Source organism: Manacus vitellinus, unplaced genomic scaffold, assembly GCF_001715985.3.
Source record: "Manacus vitellinus isolate BGI_N305 unplaced genomic scaffold, ASM171598v3 scaffold_20_pilon, whole genome shotgun sequence".
NCBI lineage: Eukaryota > Metazoa > Chordata > Aves > Passeriformes > Pipridae > Manacus > Manacus vitellinus.
In genome coordinates, this window is record NW_021939471.1 from 7,988,639 (window position 1) to 8,008,980 (window position 20,342).

At 39.5% G+C, this 20,342-nt stretch overlaps 3 protein-coding genes across 5 annotated transcripts in view; 2 read left to right on the forward strand and 1 right to left on the reverse strand.

Annotated features, from left to right (window-relative positions):
* Window positions 1-223: 223 nt before the first annotated feature.
* On the forward strand, window positions 224-7,246 carry CUNH2orf69 (chromosome unknown C2orf69 homolog; the record flags this gene model as incomplete). Its single annotated transcript, XM_029959597.1, is given in 5 exon segments — window positions 224-307; window positions 309-336; window positions 339-529; window positions 531-560; window positions 2,285-7,246. Coding segments are annotated over 5 exon segments (1,173 nt in total), but the record flags the coding sequence as incomplete, so codon positions are not given.
* A 4,535-nt stretch (window positions 7,247-11,781) lies between these two features.
* TYW5 (tRNA-yW synthesizing protein 5) lies at window positions 11,782-20,302 on the reverse strand. 3 transcript variants are annotated; one of them, XM_018071955.2, is made up of 8 exons: window positions 20,255-20,302; window positions 19,470-19,624; window positions 16,417-16,486; window positions 15,517-15,561; window positions 14,875-15,012; window positions 13,880-13,967; window positions 13,310-13,426; window positions 11,782-12,137 (listed from the first exon to the last, which is right to left on the reverse strand). In XM_018071955.2, exons 2-8 carry the CDS (start codon window positions 19,598-19,600, stop codon window positions 11,881-11,883), a joined length of 846 nt encoding a protein of 281 aa, XP_017927444.1. In that variant the 5' UTR covers window positions 19,601-19,624; window positions 20,255-20,302; the 3' UTR covers window positions 11,782-11,880. The 3 variants fall into 3 exon arrangements, with proteins under 3 accessions (XP_017927444.1, XP_029815467.1, XP_029815468.1); XM_029959607.1 differs by lacking the exon at window positions 20,255-20,302 and having other exon boundaries at window positions 19,470-19,864; XM_029959608.1 differs by lacking the exons at window positions 11,782-12,137; window positions 20,255-20,302 and adding an exon at window positions 12,146-12,990 and having other exon boundaries at window positions 19,470-19,872.
* Window positions 19,800-20,342, forward strand: part of MAIP1 (matrix AAA peptidase interacting protein 1) — a 10,952-nt gene continuing 10,409 nt past the window's right edge. The window contains exon 1 of the mRNA XM_029959598.1: window positions 19,800-19,867. Coding sequence (XP_029815458.1) covers window positions 19,800-19,867 — 68 coding nt within the window. The remainder of the gene's footprint in view (window positions 19,868-20,342) is intronic.

Below are 20,342 nucleotides of genomic sequence, written 5' to 3' on the forward strand. Positions count from 1 at the left end.
GAGACACCCCCTCACGGCCCCCGCCGCTGCCCTTATAACGGCCTCCGTGACGTCACGGCGGGGGCGGGGCACCGGCCCGGCGCGCGGCCGCGCACGTGCGGCGCCCCCTGCCTGCTCCCTCCCGAGGGCTCCGGGGGCGGGCCGGCGGGCGGGGCCGGGGGCGTTGCGCAGGCGCGCGAGCGCGGCGGCGCGCGGCGCGCGGGCGTTCCCATGAGCCGGCGGTGTCCGCGCCTGCCGTCGCTGCCGCCGCCGCGGCTGCTCCTGCGGGCTCGGCGGCCCCGCCGCGCTCCAGCTGGGCAACGCCATGAAGCCTCTGCGGGGCGCCGGCCGCCTGCGCCGGGGCCCTGCGGGCGGCGGCGGCAGCGGGCGCCAGCGCGGGGCTCTCGCGGCGCGGCTGAGCCCGCCGTGGGCTGCGGCTGCCCGCGAGGTGCCGGGCGCGGAGCCGCAACCGCGCCAACGAGCTGCTGCTGCTGCCGCCGCGCCGCCCGCCGCGCGCCGCGGCCCGGCCCCGCTGCCGCAGCACCACGTCGGTGTACTTCCCGGGGGACGTGCAAGGTACGGCGCAGGGCTGCGGGAGGGAGCGGGGCGGCGGCGCTGCAGGGGCTGTGCGGGTGGGCTTTGACGGGCTGCCGGGGCCATCAGAGCTCTGCCCCCGGGGAGCATCTCGCTGCCCGTCACCGGCGGGCACAGCGAGCGGGAACGGGCCCTCCGGAAACCTGAGCTGGAGCAGCAGTGCAGGGGAGGTGAGTCGTCTTCACGGAATGAACCAGGTTGGAAAAGACCTCTGAAGATCATCGAGTCCAATCCAACAGGACTGTGTCAACCAGACCATGGCACTGAGTGCCACGTCCAGTCTTTCCTTAAACACCTTCAGGGGCAGTGACTCCACCACTTCCCTGGGCAGCCCATTCCAATGTCTAATCACCCTTTCTATGAAGAAATTTTTCCTAATGTCCAACCTGAACCTCCCCTGGTGCAGCTTAAGACTCTGTCCTCTTGTCCTCCCACTAGTTGCCTGAGAGAAGAGACCAACTCCCACCTGGCTACAACCTCCTTTCAGGTAGTTGCAATAAGGTCTCCCCTGTGCTTCCTTCGTTCCAGGCTAGACAACCCCAGCTCCTTCAGCTGCTTCTCAGAGGACTGGTGCTCCAGACCCTTCACGAGCTTTGTTGCCCATCTCTGGACACGCTCCAGCACTGAAGCACTGCCCAGTGCTATAGTGGGGATGGCAGTGTCTGAAAGCGTGTCAGGGACTGTCAGTGGAGACAAGATAATGAAACCCTAAGATGGCAAGTTGTCCTCACCAGGCAGAACACCATGTCACCGTGCAGGTGTACGGATAGGCCAGACGCTGTCCTGGAAGAATTTGATGGGCACAGGAATCTGATGCTTTCTCAGCCTGCCCTGAGAAGGCAGTTGTGGTCTCTGAGCTGGCAAGAAATTGCAGAGACCCTGAAGTGCTGTCCCTGCGCACATGGTCGAGCTCTGTAACGTTGCATGCTCTGGCACTTTGCATAGCCAGCTAATCTCAAATGTCATTACTACTTCTCAAAAGCAGGGGTGGTGGCTTTTTCTTCTAAGGAAAAGGCTTTCCTTTTCTGTAAGGTAAAGATGCAGAACTTTTTATTTTAAGGATTGAGATGGCCTAAGAACCCCTGCCTGATTGCCGTTTCTGGGTATGGCTTCATTATTGCTTAATAAAATAAATGAAGTAGTATTCTTTGCCATTATGACTTCAGATATAAAGACCATTCATGACTTGGGGATAGGTTTTTTCCATCTATACCCTTTATGGATGTGAACAAGGGCAATAAAGACTTCCTACAGCTGAATGAGAGGGATTTTTTTTTTTCTGTATATCAGATAGAAAACTTATTACAAAGTTCTAAGTCTGTTGTTGATTTGAAATAAGGGAATTGGTATTTCCATAGATGGACATAATACAGTAAAATTATGTATTCTGTGTCATACTAAGTTGAATAATACTTTAATCTTCTTTTGGCATGAAGTCAACAAGAATTATTAATACTTTTGTGTGCTTATTTTTATTGTATTAATTTTGGGGGTATTAAAAAGTGTGGTAAAAATATTAAAGTAGAATAAGTAAACCTAAATGCATCTGGTTTTTTAATGTGTTTCTTGTCCTGCAAGCCTAGCAAGTGAGCGCCTCTAATGCATGTTTCTCTCTTACAGTCCTTTCTTAAAAATATGAGTACATTGGAGCTGAAGTCTTTTCAGAATGAAGTAATGCATCTTTTGTGTTTTATTTTTTTTAATTTTTCAGAACTATCATGACGTCATGTCTTGCCATCCAGAAAACTTTCAGTGGGAGCACTGGAGTTTCGAAAATGTTGCTACCATACTTGCTCGCCGGTTCCCCAATAGCTTTATTTGGGTCATAAAGTGTTCTCGAATGCACCTGCACAAATTCAGTTGTTATGACAACTTTGTGGCCAGTAACATGTTTGGAGCACCAGAGCACAGCACTGACTTTGGAGCTTTCAAGCATCTCCATGCTTTGCTAGTTAATGCATTCAGACTCTCTCAGAATATTCTGCTGTCCCAGAAAAGTGTGCATGGTGTCAGCAAGGATGCAAAAATAGCTGCTTGTAAATCACAGCCGCAGTCTGTTCCTACAACCAATGGCTGCTCATCCACGGAAAGGGAGAGAGATTGTGAATGCTCCAATAATTCTGCTGTGAACTTCATGGTACCGTCTGCTGTAGGTGCAGTGTCATTTACTTTGATTGGCTTCAGTAAAGGTTGTGTGGTTTTGAACCAGCTGCTTTATGAGCTGAAGGAAGCTAAAAAAGACAAGAACACGGATGCCTTCTTAAAAAACATAAAAGCAATGTACTGGTTGGATGGTGGTCACTCGGGAGGAAGCAATACTTGGGTTACTTACCCTGAAATGCTGAAAGAACTTGCAGAGACAGGAATTGAAGTTCATGCTCATGTTACACCGTACCAAGTGTTTGACACAATGAGGTCATGGATTGGAAGAGAGCATGAGAAATTTGTACAGATACTTGAAGAATTTGGTGTGGAAATAAATGATCAACTGCATTTTGCTGATGACGTTCCCTCCTTAGATAACCATTTCAGAGTTCACGAAGTATTCTGAGACTGTGTATCTGAACAGTATATTCATTGTAGAAGCACTTTTAACACTGTAAATGTTGTCATCCAGATTTTCAACTTTGAGCAGATGCTTTCTGAAGAGAATACTAAATCAGTTCTGTGTTGCTAATAGATTCTATGTATAAATTTCAGTAGCTTACAAAGGAGTATTTGGGACACCGTAACTATAACAGATGTAATTTGATTCCTGGAAAAAAGTGTTATGAAGAACTATCCTATACATGTTCTTTTGTTAAATGTGAATGTTTATTTTAAACTGTTGGTAGACTTTTTAGTCCTGGATATCTAATGTGATATACTGCATTTAATGGGAGTTTAAAGTACTTGATAATTTCAGATGTCTGGATACTTCAGTTTAGTGGCTTCCAGAGCTAAAAGCATTGGTCTTTGTCAATAACAGATTTATGGTTAGTTTTTTGTTTTGAGGAAATTGATTGTTAGAAGAACCTTAGTTATGTATTTTGGTGAAAAGTGTTCTATTTAGTTAATTAAGTCTTCCAGTTTTGTAACATTTCTCCTAATTGAAACCAAGTTACAAATATTCACCTTTGGAATAATAGTGCCAATGCATTTTTCTTCCTTATGTGCGCCTTGCCATTTCTGTCACTGTAAAGTTTCATTAATTGATTGTGTAGTATCTGCCAGTGAATAGCCATTTCAGATGGGGGCTTGAAAATTTTGGCATAGCTATGTTAAGTAACCAAGAATGTTGATGAGCGTGTAGCTTATTCCTCTTTCAGCATACCTTGCTATTTCTTTGACTAACTTCTATAAGGACCAGCAGTAATATCTGTATTAACATGTGAAGAGGTGTCTTTGTCCCTGCCTTGGAGTGGTAAGGTTTTTCTTGGTAATTGCTGCATTGATGTTGATCTAAATCGAGCCATAAGTACATAATGTGTTACAAATTGCATAAAAATTTTAGACTGTGTTGACTGCTTCCAAAATGCCTCAGTTTTAAAATCTGTTATGTATTACAGTAGTTGCTTCTAGAGCTATCCAAAAATCTATTTTCAGAGCCTAATCTGGTTCAGGCCCCAAACCTGAATGTTTTTGAGAAAGAAATACCAAAAGATGGACAGTTATCGTATTAGTGGAACTTTTCTACTGTCGTAAGTAACTTTCCATTTATCTACAAAACTTAGAATCATTCTTAAAGACAACTGCAGTTATTAACAATGAACCAGAAGCTGCAAATGGTTTTGGATTTCCTGGAAGTATAGGAATACAAAAGCAAGTTAGCAAAACACTGTGAAGATTACACAAACAATTGTGGCTAAGTTCTGAAAAAAGGCATTTTATTCAACTTTGGTCCTATGTTTGATGGCTTAGTGACATCTTTGCCCTGCTTCTTGTTTCCCATGACTCTTACACTGGGAGGAAGGTCCTGAGTCATCTTTCTTATGGTGGCATCATTAAAAGTTACAGGGTTCACTGTAGACAGCTCTTGGCAGAGGTTATGCATATTAGTCATTACTGAACAATGAGAAAAGTGTGTTGAACTCCTAAGAAAATTTTCTTAAAACTCAAAATATTGAGGGTGGTAGAAAGGATTATATGTGCACCTTAAAATTTGAAAGTGAACTCTATTGCTAAAAATGATGTACCTAGTTGATCAAAAGGAGAAATTATTTATTTAATTGATGGAGAAAAGTGCAACATGCAAACCAACTCCTAACACTGTATAAAGGAATCTGAAATCTAGTTCCCTCAGCTTTTTTTAATTTTAGACTCTTTCTTGGAGATATTGTTCAACCCTATTTGTTGATTACCATCTTAGTAGGCTTATAACAACTTGTTTATGTGTTTCAAGGAACATTATTTCCCCTTTTTGGTTCTTCTGATAACACAGCATATGTGAGGACTTTTTTCTGTAAAAAAAAAATGGGTCACCTAAAGAAGTGGCTTTAATAGAAAGCCTACAAATGTCCTGAAATATATTTAACTATCCACTTATAAAACAAAACTTTAAAAAATAAACCAACAAAAACCCCAAAACACTCTACTCATTTTGCTCCCTCTCAGTTTCAGACTGACCAGGCTAACACTAACACTTGCCCTATCCAGTAACTGCAGATCAGAGATCAATTTTTAAACAATTCGGTGCCTGCCAAAACAACGGGACTTGCAAGCTTTTGGAAACAGCTATTAAAATATTGACATTGTCTTCAAAAGTTTCTGGATGGCTGTCCTATCAAAATACTACTAACTTGTTTGATGGAGGCTGCCTACAATAACTCTTAAATAGGCTCAAGTGTTGCTGCATTACTTTGAAGAATAAGCACTTTGTTGTAAAACTAATCTTGTTATGAGACCTCATGTTGTGGAGGGAAAACTGACTGGTTGTTTTTCATTCTTTAAACAGCTGTAGTACTCTGTTGGAATGTGCCTCTGTCATTCATTACAATGCATGCTAAAAATAAATTTTGCAAACAATGTAGAAAATAAACTATTTCTAATGGGTGAAACCACTTTGATGTGAATGTAAAACCATTAAACAGGGAATGTGCAGTTAAGTTTTGTGGATTAAACTTTATCAGGTGTTTGTGGAGACCTAGTTTAAAAAATCAGATTTGATAACTTTTCTTCAAGGAAGCTTTATATTTGTGCAGTAAGCATGTGTAATTCTAAAACAGCTTACTGGCATCTCACATGCATGGGAAAGCTGGCACGAAGTGTGCAAGGGTGTGAACATTTCTGTGTTAGGATGAAATGGGTTTGTGTATGCCTGGTTTTCAATGTTAACTATAAAGGCAGATTCAAATAAGCTTAGATGTAAATGCCTAAAGTTAAGTGGTTCTTATAGTGGTTTAATTCAAGACACTTCTGGTTTTGAATGGAGTGAGCAATGTTACACAGTCCTTAGTTCAACCTAGTAATGACTGGTGTTCTTTATACTCCATGCTTGTTTCTTGTACAATAGACAAGACATTCTTCATATTTTGAGAAATGCTAATATGTTTTAAACTGTGCCTGTTAAATTCCTTTAAAGCAAGGCTTGATTCTGTGAAACTGTCTGGATGACTTAAATGATTTTGTGTGCATCTAAAATGCTAGAAACTTTGGTAACTTTCTTCCTATCTAGGACTGATTTAATCACGTCTCTGTAAATGCTGATGCATTAATGAGTATTGGCCCATAATTCTGAAAGATGATTAAGGGTCCAATCTTTAACATGGGGCTGAAAGGAGCAATTTTCTATGTCCTCCCATTGATAACATCCTGCTGCCTCCCTTATGTTAGCACAAGCACTTTATGGTAAGCTGTTCTGTCTTTCTAAATTAACATAACTGCTGATAGAGATAACTAACAGGAATCCTATGTATTTAAAAAGTCACCAAAATTATTTTAAATAAGACTGCTATGTCAGTTCAGGAGTTAGGCTGTTACAACTGTGAATATGCACAGATAAAAATGATTGTGCATGAACATGTAGTCAGATTTTCCCCACAGGTTATTTTTGAGCTATTTGCAGAAAGGAAATATCACCTGTGTTTTCTTCCCTCTTACAGTGCTTCTTACCATGCAGTTTTTCCAAAGCTAACACTTACTTCATCCCACCGGATAATCAGTATTTGTTGTCTTGTACAGACTGGAACTTGAAGCACTGAGGTTAAAGTCTACCCATTCATTTACCTTGAATGCTTATTTTAAATTACACGTGTATTACATCAGTTAATACAAGAATTTAAAGAACAGTAAACGTTCTGGGATGTGTGTGCTCAGTTGTGAGCCACATTTTAGGTACATCAGAGCCTGGTAGAATCCACAAATATGAATGTGTCCTTGTGCAATACAAAAGCAAAGATGGATGTCTCAGACTACAACCCATAAGAGACAGCCTCTTTAAATCACCTTCAAACTTACTTCTTCACAATCTTTTTAATCTTATATTGAAATCTCATTTCATTTTTGTAAGGGTGGTAGATTAAATTTAAAAAAATTACTTCTGATGGTCATAACCTCATGAAAATGTAGACACATTTGAATATTGCAGATGGAGATTCTAAGACCAAAGCTGGTTTTCTGTGCGTGTTGTTGATCTCTTAACCCTGTTCAGATGCAGGGTGACTGTTTTTAACTTAAATAAAATAACATGAAGTCATTACGCCAGTAATGCCACCTATGTGGCAGATAGGCACTGCTTCTTCCAGTGCCAGACATACTGTTCCTGACTAAAATCATCGTATTGGTATTAACAGCATAATTCTCTCTTCCTGCTGGCAAAAAACACTTGCACAGGATTAGCTGTTCCACATCACTGTGGAAACCATGGAGGACTGATTCAGGCAGTCATTTTGCAGTTAGTGTAATGTGGGTTATAAAGTAGCGATGGCTTTGTCATCCCTTCCTGTCATTAGGGCTTCATTACATGTTTTTAAGTGACCCAAGAAGTGTCAAATTCTACTTAAGCAAATGACCAGAAAATCATCTGGTAGAAAAAAAAAGAAAAAATAAATTATTATCTGTTTTTAATTGATGTGTATAAACATCTTATACACTTGAAAAGGAACAGAGTGCTATTACTTCTAAGTTCAAAATAAATTTTCTTTCTTTTAGTAAGCTCTCAAGAGAGCACTTTCAGTCATGACTGTTAGTTTCCTTTGTCAAACCTGGCACTTCAGAGCTGAATTGTTTCCAAAGAAAGCACTGCTGCAAGACACAGAAAGCAGGCAAGAGACATAGGGCAGAACTAGGCTCTTTGCATCTCCCACACCGAGTTTACCCTCTGAGCAATACTCCAGAGCCTGGGTGTCAGACAAAGCCATTGCATCCCTTACAGACTGTGTGCCTAGCTCTTTCCCATTCCCTGTCACGAGAAATACATTGATTTTGTGTGATGGAAGTTTAAAGCAATTGATGTACTGCTTGACAGCTGAAGTATAAATGTTTTCACAGCAAAAATTGTCCATTGCTATGATCTGTGTTATTATTGCAAGCAGTAGCTTCAGAGCATTTTTGTATGAACGTGGCATCGCACGTGGAGCTGCGTGTTTTGCATGGTTGAGCAGTTCTTTTAAGGTTTTCAATCTGCTCTTAAAAGTGTTGACTAGGAACTGATCTGAAGAACTGGAAAGAAAGTAATCTGCTCTTGTTGATCTCAGAAATGGCCACTTAAAAGAGATCCTTGCTCCCAGGAATTGCCACATACAGAACTCAGAATCTATCCCCACTCCTGGAGTCTGACCCAAAGTAAAATAGGAAATCTTAACATGCAACTTTACTGCAGACTTAGGTAACTGTTTAAAAAATGTAACATTTCATCTGTCCTTCTAGTAACACCAGAATCTTTGATTACTGAGAGATACCGATCTACAGAGCATCTCTTGTAAAAGTTACTGTCTCAGAACATGTATCTTCAACACCTGTATCATCTACATAAAAACATCAGGTTTGGGAAGATAAATTTTGGTCAGAGGAAAAAAAGAATCAAGTTTGTACAGGAATTTCCCTGAAGCTGGGAAGTAATGCATACTGGGATCACATCATATGTAATATAACCTCTAGTATGATAAAATCATCTTCATATTAGTCAAGTTAATCCTGTTGTGGGACCAACAGCATGAATGAGGTGAACAGTTTTATATTTAAAAAGAATTGCAAATATATTTCTGATCCTTCATGATGAAGTCAAACCCTTTCACATGAGGCATTTAATGTAACACTTGTATTAAGAATTCTGTGTAGCTCCTGGAAAAAAAGAAGTTCTTAAGTTGGGTACATCAAATTGTCAGCACACACATAACAGGCAGATTTTTAATGATCTGTTTAATAGTTTGACCAAAAAAATGTTTTGACATAAATTTTTTCATTTGGCTCTTTCCACAGAAAGCACATTAAGAAAAATGAAATCTGAAACATTTGTCATCCTTTATATTTCATATAGCCAAGAATAAATAATTCTTTCCAGGTCTTGACTTCCATTTTAAAGGTCTCAGTCACCAAATTTTTAGAGTAATTCAAAGTTTGGGGTATATAGACCAAGTTAAAACTGCTGATTTCAGACATTGTCTTTATGTAAGTATCTTAACTTATCTTTCAGCACTGGGCAGTCTGCATTACCCAGCTCCTCTGCTGAAGACAGAAGACAGCTGAAGTGGCTGCTTTGAATGCTTAAGATGGTCAGTGTTTATTTTCTAATACCTGTTACCACAACTTCATCTGTTTTATTGTGGCATGATCCCATTTTGGTTTAGGTCTCTAAAGGACAAACTTCCACAAAATGTCAGTGGCTCTAATTCTTTGTTATTTCAGTAGTGGCTACTTACATTCTCTCACTGTTAGCTGGAAGTTATTCCTTCAATGCTTTCACCATTCATTCATCACTTTATTGCCTGTTTCACACCATGTAGCACTGTGGTTAGAAAGCACCAAATAATTTCATTTTTTTTAACACATTAACTTCCAGATCTTTATCACTAGTCACATTATGTTCAAATTAAGGAAATGCATTTTTAAGCTGCTTGTTTTCTCCTTTTATAGGATTTCAGAACAACTGTTTTATAGACGTTACTAAATAAGAAATTTAGGAAACTCTTTCAAAGTGAAATAAAGGCTTCATTTAAAACTTGGTAGCATGAAACTGAATAGCTGCATGTGCTGTATAGCCAGATATACACTTTCCAATCCAGACTTCATGCTAGCCTAAACAAATGTACTGTTGCAGCTTTCCTGCAGGGTTACTTCAGCACTAACTGCAGCTGAGGGATGCAAGGGTTTCATTTGGCCTAAGGTGCTTAGACTAATAATTTAATAGCTTCCCTTACAAAATTAAAAGGGGATTGAAAAATATTCAAAATAGCATTCTGAATACTTGTGGCTTGACAGGTCTTATTTATGCTTTTTACATACATACTATGAAACCAGTATTATTGAAAATCTTAATATCACCATTAGGAGGCACAGCAGTGAAGGTATTTGACCCACAAGATTTTCCGCCTTTACTTTCCCTCTCTCCAAGAGCCTCAAGCCCTCCCACCCTCTCTGAAGCACAGCAGGCACTTCCCACAAGTGAGGCAGCAGCAGGTCACTCACACCCCAATTGCTGCTCCACAAAGCTTCCCTTATTTACTACTGAGTGTTGAGGGGGCCTGAGAACACTGGGCTATCATGTCCCTTTTGTGACTGGAGAATCAAGCAATGGCAGGATGCAGGAGCAGCACAGGACTTCTCTGTACCAGTATATTGAGGCAGTTATAGTTAAAAGAGATGGCTGTGCAGGCACAATGCTGGAACACAGCTTTGTCTAGCCCTGCAGGCTCTCTGAGCCTCTCCATTTAGTCCTGACACACAAAGAATATGCTCTGTTCACCTCTGCAATTCAGATGGGGCCCTCGACATCACCGATCTAACAAAGCCAAGAGGTTACCCCAGCCTAACAGTCTGTCTCAGCAGTATGCACAAGCAATCCTTGTTCCTTTTTGAACAAAAATTTTGGGAGACCTATTTGTGATCCCAAATTTAAATTCTACCCTCAGAATGTACAATGATGCCCATCAGAATCGCTTGGCTGGTTCCATTCATGCTTATTCATTGAGGTGGCCGGGTGCCCATTCACATGGTACCAGACTATTTTCACTGTGTTGAATTGCCAAGAAGAACAGGTTTAGAAGAATAATCTGCACAGTGTTCAAGCTCCTGCTCTTCTGGAGAAAGCTTTTTTTTTTCCAGCACTTTATTAACACTACATAACTATTTAGTCTAAGAGCTTTTGACAAGTCACAGTTCTCGAAAAACATTGTTAAAAATTACAGACTGACCTTAGTCACAGAAATGCTGCATTGCCCAAATAGCACAAGTAATAACATCAGAGGGATTTCAAAGAGACAATGACAAGCCTATCCTTTTTGTGAGATCCCCACCTTTATTTCACAAGGCTTTTGTAAGCACTGCAATCTGAAAAAGTAACCTACAATGCCTGAACAACAGGCTCCATCCCCAAAGGTGCAATGCAAACCCCCTCTCATATGGTAACAAAGAGCACCTCAAGTACAGCTCCCAGTAGATTCTATGTCTACTCCAGAACTATGAACTTCACTGCAGATTCTAGGACTGTAGCTGAATGGATTTATGGGCACATTAGTTGCAAGTGTTTCACAGCTACAGAAACAGCAATGCTGCCTGACTGCACTGGGGCAGTGACCAACAAGGTTTTCTCCACAATACATTATGCAGGTAGGAAAAGGGCAAATCATTTGCCTTGCAGTCAAGCTGTTGCGCAATTCTAAGCTTAACTGGCATGATTAGCTTTTGCGCTTTTTCCTCATACCCACTCTCAGTCTCACTACAAGGGGGAGAAGAAACTTCCCACACTTATTCTCAGGTTATTACTCAAAAAGAAACCTTGACCATTACAGCCACCAACCATGGCTTTCCTAGACTTCCTCAGAAACCACTATGGCTTTCCTAAACTTTCATGAGGTCAGACTCCAGAAGACGTGCAGTTAGTTGTAAGCATACATGCTGTCAGCCCAGACACCAGGACTTCTGTTCAGAAAAATTTAAGTAGAACATTCCAAACCAGCACAGTTATAAATGCAGGCACTGCAAATGTGTATATCACTGTACTCACTACACATGATAAAAACAAGAAAAAAAAGCTACAAGATCAACTTCGTTATAGATGAATATTTACCAACAGTTTTTATTGGTCTCAAAATGTATGTACACATGGACAGTTTCCATATTGACATACAATTTTCTACTTGCACAGAAGCTTGCTGATTACAATGGGTTATTTTATCCATAATCATTCCTATAGGCTTTTTCTTGGATGCGTAACACCATTCTCCGAGCATAAAAATCCCTGTATTCCTCGGGTAGTTCTTCAAGTGTTTTCAAGGCCCTGTCCAAGATCTGTATAGCTCTAGAGGCTGCCACGGGATCTTTATTTCCATAAGTGTCTGTCTTATCATAGGATTCAGCAGGAAGGTGTTTCCAAAAGACATTCAGGGCCACTCCAAATTCCTCAGAAATTACATTGTGGAACCACAAAGCTGCAGAAAGAAGAATGTCTAAAATAAAAATTACTATCCAAAACTTCCATGTGACTCATAACAAGTGTCAGAATCGCCCAAACTAAACCTAGTTGAGGAAGAGCCTCAACTACCATATTTTTTGTTTATTTATTAATATTCATCCCTGAATATATTGCATTGTACCAAAGTTAAGAAGTTCCTCAAGACGTTTACGTCAATCCATAACTTTGCATGAAAGCAACACTTGCTGAAGTATAGAGATACTCAAAGGTAAGCAAATGATAAAAGCATGTGTGGGATGAAGGTAAGACTTCGTCAGCAACCTGGAATGTGTATCACTGAAAAAAGATGCTTTTTGAGAAATGTGTGTGGTTATTATGGAGAAGACAGGAGAAGCCCCTCTTCCGAACCTGCTAACACAGCAACAGTGTGACACACCATTATCTAAGTGTAACCAAAAGTTTCTTTAGGAAGAGAAACAAATGGTAAGTTCAAAACTAAGTAACAAGTCCAAGGCTAAGAAACTATTTTAAAATAACTTCCTAAAAACCTACTGCCTTTTTGTTTACTGACCTGTTTATATTGCCCAGATAATATAAAAGTGACAGAGTAAGTATCTGCCACAAACTCATGAAGAGTTAAAATAAAATCAGAAACAAGTAGTAGTTCAATAGGAGTAATTCAAATGCTTTTCCCTGATTACCAGAATCTGTCATCTCAGCCCAGGAAGGAGCTTTCTGTTTTCTGCTTGTTCAGAAAAGTGATAAGGACTTGTCTTTCCGTTCCCCAGAGAGGATTAGAAATTTCTAGAAGGTCCAGTAACTCTACCATCCAAAATTCTCATCAGATCACACGCCTCACAGTGCCAGAGCTACAGAAGAACAGAAATGGTACTTTACTCAAATCTTGTCACTGGGAAACTCAAGTCACTGAAGTAATTTCAGATTTCACAAGGTGAGTTTATTATATTGATCTACTAAGACACAAATTCATAAGCACAAAGTTTAAACTTGAGGAACACTAAGATTTGTAGGTAGATATAATAATAGCTTTTATCAGAATTGTACAGTGGGAAGTAGAAAAGTTTTGCCAACACTTCTCACAGAACACTTAAACATAGAAATGTTTTAGTAACCTCTTACCATTTCTAGAAATGAAAATGCCACGTTCAGGAACCATTTGTTACTTACCTGGAATAAATAACACATCTCCAGCTTCCAGAAGACATTGATAGCGCTTGGCTTTCACAAAAAGGGGATATTTCTCCATGTCTGGGTTATCCACATCCAGCACCTCTGATTTAGTACCTAGGAAAATTTTCAGTGAATAAATATTCCTACTCTTCCAACAGTAACAAAGCATCATCACATTGCTGGAAATGGCAGTTCTTGAATCAAATTTAATACTGGTTTATTGTGCTGTAAGTCTTCTAAAAAACAGGGAAACCTGATGGCAGTGTTGTCTACATTTGTCTTGTGACTGCAACCTTATTAACATTAAAAAACACTTCTCCTGACATTTAAAACACTATTTTGAGCCCAGACAGAACACTGTACTCCTCCAGTTAGCTGCTGAAAACAATCACGCAAAGCTGCTGTTTTCAGCTTTGACTAAAGCCAACAGGATTAGAGACAAGGGAACAAATTACTTTTTTTATATCAAGTCCTATGTTAGTGACTGTTTTCTGCAGTGCAACACCTGTGAGCCACAAGGCAGCTAAGATCACCAAACTCTGACCTAGATACCTATGACATGCATACCTGATAAATATAAATATGGTGCATCCCGAGGACTGTACAAAACAACTCGTTTTTTCCCTGTGACTTGGATTAAGAAGTTATCCATTACCTGGAATAAGCATAATAAGAGAGATGTCAGCCAAAAGTTAAGAGTGATTATATAGGATTAAGCTAATTAATTATTAGCTTAAAAGAGGGAATTATTAAAACCTTCCCATGTTAAGAGTTAGCTACTACAGTTAATTAAAAAAACTTAAAATTTTGAGTAACTGTATCCCTTTGACTGCACATTCTTGACAAATAGTGTGTCTGGAGACACAGTATTGCTTTCCAACTATCTTGTGTTTTTCCTGAAACCAAGAATCAAGTTCTTCCATCTTAAAACACAAAGCCATACCATACTTTAGACACATAAACCACCAAGATATAATACAAAATATATTATGGATTCCTTTTCTCTTTGATTTTTTTGTCTGACTTTCTATTGATAAGGATCCTTTTTCCTAATTATAAGGCAAAAACTATTTTTCTTATAAGTAAATTTATTCAGAATTCACTGCACAATGTTATAAGAAAATCTTATTTGGAATCTATTGCATTGCAGCCACAAATTACTACAATCATTGTACAACTGGCAATGTGTTGTACAATTGGATTTTATTCTAATATGGCCATTAGAATAAAAAAAAAAAGAATGTAATGTTGAAGACAAAAATGTTGAAAGTTACTGTGTTTCAGATTTTTAACTGAAACTCAAAACAGTAAAAAAAAAAACCACAATAAAATGTCATTTAATCTCACAAATATGGAATTAGACATAAACCCAGTTAAGATATTATGCCCACGCAATACATCTATTTAAAATTCACTGTACCACTGAATGTGATTCATTTCACTATTTCAAAATATGTGAAGTCTGTTATGATTCTCTGATCTTTGTCAGAGATTTGCACCTTATTATGTCAACTCTGTAATGCCATCTGCAACATTTTATGCTAAACCTGTGTATTACCTACATCATAATGTGTCCATAACTGTAATCCAGCTGAGCTGATGCGGAAGACACTAGAGAAGAACTGTTCCTTCTCAAAATACTCTGGAATTTGAACATCTTTTGCCAAAACGGGAAACTGCTTCCTGATATCTGCAATGTCCTGAAACAGAAAGGCAGTAACTCTTAGAGAACCACATATGCACATTTAAATGAGGGAGCACTTCACCTATCTTTTCCCTTCATATGAAACATGGGGCTGGAACTTCAGCATTGGTGAATACCTGAACACAGCAACACACTTCAGCAATGACTTGCTCAATGACACTAACAAGAACAGCCAGAGAGCTGCTTTGAACTGCTAGAAATCACACTGAAGAAGCCAGAGATCAGCATAAATCCTTTTATATTAGTTTACAACAAAAGCTAAAGAAAGGGAGGTTAGCCATGTATTCTTCAGTGATCAGCTAAGCTCTCATATAACAGCAACTAATTTAGACACTTAGATTTAAATATTCTGACCTAAATCCAGTCAGATTTACAAACCAAGTGACCCTAAGTAACTTGTGTGTCTGTGTTACAGACCCAGCAGATGACAATGGGCTTTAAAAAAATATTCCTAAACTGCAACTTTACAATATAGGAACTGTAATCTCAAATAACTCACCTTCCTAACATCTTCACCCACTGATCGCAAATAGTACTTTTCATCCTGAAGAGAACACAAAAAGAATTGGTTTTGTTTTTTTAGTAAGAAATGCAAACACTTAAACAAAGAGCCTGTATTTTCTCATTAATTAATGCAGAGCTTCATTAAAATATGGTACAAGTAAATGGCATCTACAAATTCAGCTGCTTTGTTATACTGCCTTTACTCTACTGATCCCTACTGTTCATCTCAAGAAATGGGAAAATACATTAACTGAGAGCAGAAGAGTAAAAGGGGAGAGACTTGTCAACTGCTTCAGCATTGCTGTTACTGAACAGCCTCAAAGCAAATGCAGATTATATTTTAAGTTCCTCAGAACACTGATGCAGGCAGCTATTTTAATTGGCTTCAAAACTTACAGCATTCTATGTAGCACAGAAGGTAAAAAGCATGTCTACATTCAAAACTGTTTGCTTCCTAATCACAGCTACCTGAAAAATCCCTAGCTTGAACATTGATATGTAAAGATAGCCACATATGTGCTACTTACAAATCATGTCACAAAAAAAATCTGGATTTGTATTTTGATAGCAGATGTAATCAAACTCTAAAATATCTTCATGACATTTTCTTGTGAAACACGCAAATGATACAGTTGTTATTTTAAAGCAAGGTTTGATTTCTAAATTTTAGACTGGAATTTTTACTCATGTATGCAGTTTTTGTTAACAGAAACTGGCTGGTTGAAGTTAACCACACCATGCACATACAAAACAATTCACATTTTTTCCCTTGGCTCCAAGCCACAAAAAAGTTACATCTAAGATCAAGTAAACTTTTAAATTACAATTCATCATTTTCCTTTGCATATACTGGCAAAATAACTGACAGAAGAAACTGTGACACCAAAGAAATTACCTCAGAAAGAAAGTACTCCTGGTGGTTGACTTCAGCTGCTCTTCGTACAAATACATCAAAAGGCAGAGTTCTGAAATATAAATATCTAAATTTATACAATGAATCAATGTAACAGCTCATGGTGTAAATGCTTGGTTTATAATAAGCTCCATATAAAAGTAAGACCATGTAAAGTAAGACAAAAGATGGAATGTGCTGCTCTTTTACTTTTTTAACTTAACATGGTGACTAATTAGTGTTTGCAGCAGATATTTGAAGAGTTCTATTGAGATAGAAATCCTACACTTAAAAACTTCTCCACTTCAGTAAATTGTAAATATCCAAACAGAATCCTGTAATTGCTGAGGCTGGAAGGCACCTCTGGAGATCCTCCATTCCAACCCCCTTGCCAAAAGCAGGATCAACTACAGCAGCTTGCCCAGGACAGCATCCAGTGTGGTTTTGCACATTTCCAAGGATGGACCCTCCATAAGCTCTCTAGGCAACCTGTTTCATTTGTTCCATTGTTTGACCACCCTTGCAGTAAAAGATGGGAGAAGTGTGTTCAATAGATTAACAGAATTTGCTGTATTTCATCTTGTGCCCATTGCCCCTTGTCCTGTCACCACGAACCAGGAGAAGAATAGAGCTCCATCTTTACTCCCTCCATCAACTATTTATACACTTTGGAAAGATCCCCTCTTGAGCTTAGGAGTTCTGAATGGTTTGAGTCACAGTCGAAATTTCTTTCCAGTCAAATTAAGACTCAAACTGTGACCAAAAGCCTGGCAATACTTGCTTAGACTGTTTCTATAAGTGTGTAATTTTTAGACTTGTTTACTGTACATTTTCATAAATTTGCAGAAAAGTTCAGCATCAAGAAAACTACTGCAGGGAACATACACATGTTTATATCTATGTATTTTCTGCTAAGAATTTGTGCATAAACACAGATAACTATCTTCATTTGCATATCTATAAAATTTATTTCAGTTATCTGAGGTTTTTTTAAATATGTGCTTCTCCAGCTAAGCAAAACACAGCATTTTTTATATTTTCAAGTGTTTCTTTAAACTTTTACTAAACCTAACTCAAGAAGATTCAAAAGGAATCACTGGGCATCAGAGCTGGTCCCTCTGAGGTCAATACAAGTGTTACATATTTATTTAGATAATGGAAGCTTTTCATACAGATTACAGATTTTGGTATCAGTTGACACCTGAATGGCAAACCAAGCACAAGCAGCAACGGGACGTGTTCACTGTTATATTATGAGTTCAATGTTACATTTACTCATCTCAGCATCTCACATTAGGTATTACTGGATAATAGATTATTGAATATAAATACCACATTTCAGAACAACCTCCCAGTACCCAAGGTGAAAAAGAAACTACCCTCAAGCAAAATTTTTCTTGATCCTGTTATCCCTTCTACCAGAATGTGAACATTCATCAGACATTACTTAGACCAATTCTCTAAACTTTAGGCTTCTTTGTAACAGGCAAATACAACCACTGAAGTCAACGGACAACCAAACAAGAACCAGTGCTCTGACTTCAGCTAGACTGTTGTATCATGCCCATTTACATTTGCTACTGAAGAAAGTGAGAGCACAGCTCCACGACAGCTTAAACTGATGCATGCTGGTGCTGCCACAGCTCTGTCCTTGCTGTCTACCCTTATCACCCCATCTCCTCCCCTACAGCAGCACTGGCACTCATCTGACCTCACAGTGAACCTGCTTGCAAAGCTAAAACAGCAGAAAAACATTCAGACTTCTGCAGCACATCACAACCTAGCTGAATGAGTTCCAGAACCAACACAAAGACAGGGGTAGGAGCATGCAACTTACAACAGGACTGCAGTACTACTCACATGCATCAGTTTAAACTCATGGAACTGCATGTTAAGTCCTCAGTGTTTCTGTTGTTTTGGTACTACTTATTCTCCCTTCAGATTAGAATGAGGGGCTTGCTGTGGAAAGGGTCAAAGCTTCCTGAATTTCAAGTGAAGTAGGTGGAAGTCCTGACACTTGCTATACTGAAGCACCATCAAAGACTCCATATGGCTGTCTACAAACCTGCTAAAACTAGCACACCGGGTTAACTAGATGTGAACTCACAGTAAGAGAGATTAATTAAAAAAAAACCACAACAAAACAAAATAGAGCATGGAAAATAAAATACAGAGATAAGGCAAAGTCATTCAAGTACAACCTAACCTTTAAGATTCAAAAGTTCATTATGCAGGGAACAGAATGTACCATAATTGTTATGTGCTTTTTCCCCTAGAACAACAGGCTCCACTCAAAGACTTGTAGCTTGTTTACACTTATAGTGTATGCTTCCACCTGCTTAAAAGTTTAACAGACTGAACACATCCTGTTCCCACCTGGGGTAAACAAACAAGAGCTAAAATAAAGGCATTTGCCCTTGAAAACCAAGAGGAACTTCAGAGGAGAGCAAGGTGTTTTGTGACCTGCACCAAGATTAAAGAGCTGGTGAAACATGCAGTATCCAGTAGTTCTAACATTCTGAGAACTGCACATCCTAACTTTGAAAGGAGCTTGGCTTTAATTAGCTACACCCCTCCTAGAGTGGAATACCCTGCCTGCCACACACCAGCATTCAAAGAGGTCCAGGTACATGTTGAGGCAGAAACTACCACTATTCAGTAACACTGAAAACAGACCGTGTAAGTAGAATAAAATAGCATATCATCCAGTATCAAGGGTGTCTTGGTTTGCTTTTTTCATTAATGGCAGCAACTGCCAGGCTCAAATTTCTTAGAGGAATGCTCTGTCAAAATACCTTTGTAACACTACTCCATGACATCTCTTTTAAGGTGCTGTTTGGGCCCTCATTTCACCCTCATAGTGTTAAATTCAGGACATAAAGATATTTGTAGAATGAATAGAAGAGGGAGAAATCAAGGACAGCACTTCGATACATAATTTAATGTTTTCACTAACTATCTTCATATTCTCACCCTCAGCTTCAGGCAGATGCACTGTATGTCTGCAAGTTACAAGCACATGCCTTTAAAACACAAGAGGCCTTGGAGTGCAGTACCTATACACAAAGTTCTTACTGAGGAAATCCATCTGTGGCACTGTGGAAACATGAATCTTTACTTCTTTAGATCCTTCAGCTTGGCTCAAGTAATCTACTGTCCATTTGGTTGTGCAAGGGCCCAGTTCCATTCCTGTCAGAACTACTGGCTTTCTCTAAGAAACAAAACAAAAAGAAATGTCAATGGTGAAACGATCATAGCATCCAGTGGAAAAAATTCAGAATTAATTTTTCAAGGTACGTCCATGCAAACAAGTCAGTTGAATGCCAGGACCCACTACTCAAGGTCACAACTTATCTGTTCACAAGCAATGTGAATCAGAACGATGCATGTTGAAACAAAATGCAGTAAATTATAGGACTGTGTCTCTATTAACTAAATCCTTTTTCCTAGTGGGGTAAGGAAAGACATGGAGAGGCAAAAACAATTTTAACCTGCACTTTGTGCTGGGGCCAACAAGGAATCTAGCCAGACTAAGAAACAGATTTCATCATTCTAGCCAGAGCTTAGCAGAAAAGTTGCAAAAGACCACAGAGTTAAGGTGCAGACTATGAGCTGTGGTGGTGCTCCTCTCATGAGAGGAGCTCTTGCCACCACTATACGGGTTCCTTGCTGCTGACAACCACGAACAGGTTTGATCCAGGGCACATAAAAAAAATCAGCAGAAAGACACTTCTGCTTTGAATTGGGACCTCGGGAGGGGAAAAAAATGGAACAGAGACGACAAAGCAACAAAACCAGCGATCACACTTTTTTTAACCACTGCCAAAGGAAAGGGACTCACAGAGATCGGCCGTCGGAGCTTGCCAGCAGCTCAGACAGGATTTGCCTGTAGAAGCTCCTTGCTCCTAAACTCCCACTCAACTCGCTGG